At 39.6% G+C, this 1,102-nt stretch overlaps 1 protein-coding gene across 1 annotated transcript; it reads left to right on the forward strand.

Moving 5' to 3' along the window:
* Positions 1-24: 24 nt before the first annotated feature.
* On the forward strand, positions 25-775 carry LOC108379451 (uncharacterized; the record flags this gene model as incomplete). The annotated part of the gene is made up of 2 exons (XM_017635802.1): positions 25-306; positions 376-775. Coding segments are annotated over exons 1-2 (682 nt in total), but the record flags the coding sequence as incomplete, so codon positions are not given.
* Positions 776-1,102: the final 327 nt, after the last annotated feature.

Here is a 1,102-nt window from a genome sequence, read left to right on the forward strand (position 1 = left end):
TTTTGCATCGCCCGACGACACGTAATGGCATTGGACAGCGTAGTGGCAAAGTTGTTGGTCCAACAACAGGAAGCATCAGAACGGCAGCAGCGGTTAATTGAAACGCTGGCGAGTTTAATACAGAACAACAAAGGGGGTAGTAGTTTGCAGCAACAACAGCAGCCAGAGGCATTAGCAGACATCATTTCTCGCGGTATTCATGAGTTCATTTATGACCCAGATAATAACCAAATTTTCTCAAATTGGTTCAGCAGGTACGAACAGCATTTTACGGAAGATGCGAAATCATTGGACGACGCCTGCAAAGTTAGACTTCTCTTAAGAAAATTGAGCCCGCAAGTTTACGAACAATACGCAAATTGTATTTTACCGAAGCTACCTAAAGACTGCGATTTCCAAAATACAGTTCGGCAATTGAAAAAACTTTTTGATCGTCAAGAGTCAATATTCAGTGTGCGTTATAAATGTTTACAAATCACCAAAGAAGAGTCCGAAGATTATACCGCATACTCAGGTCGAGTAAACAGTCAGTGCGAAAAATTTTTCCAAGGCAAAATGTCTTCTGCGGAATTAAAAGTGCTTATATTTATATGTGGACTTCGATCACCGGCATATAACGACATTCGGGGAAAATTGCTTTCAATGCTAGATACAACTGCAGATACCACATTAGAGCAATTGACATCAGCAGCGCAAAGACAAATTGTTTTGCGTAACGATACAAAGCTTGTTGAAACCACAAATCCTTCGACGGTGAATGCGATTTCTGCAGATGGTAAGTCAGAATTTCGTTCAAGTAAACCAAAGCTAAAAAGCCATACCAAACCAACCAATCAAGTAAACGAAGTACCAAAACGTCCATGTTGGCAATGCGGAGCCATGCATTTTGTTAAATATTGCACGTACTCACAACACAAGTGTAAAGATTGTGACAAAATTGGGCATAAAGAAGGTTATTGTAGTTGTTTCTCTAAACGAGCAAGTGCCTTAAACTCAGGTCAACGGAAAATTAATCGAAATACGCAAAGAAAATTTCAGCAAAGTAGAAATTTTAGAACGAAAGTTGTTGTAGCCAATCACAGTGTAAAGAGCATAAACAACA

This window comes from Rhagoletis zephyria, unplaced genomic scaffold (assembly GCF_001687245.7).
Source record: "Rhagoletis zephyria isolate East Lansing unplaced genomic scaffold, Rhagoletis_zephyria_1.1 Rzeph_scaffold_16393, whole genome shotgun sequence".
In the NCBI taxonomy this organism is placed as follows: Eukaryota; Metazoa; Arthropoda; class Insecta; order Diptera; family Tephritidae; genus Rhagoletis; species Rhagoletis zephyria.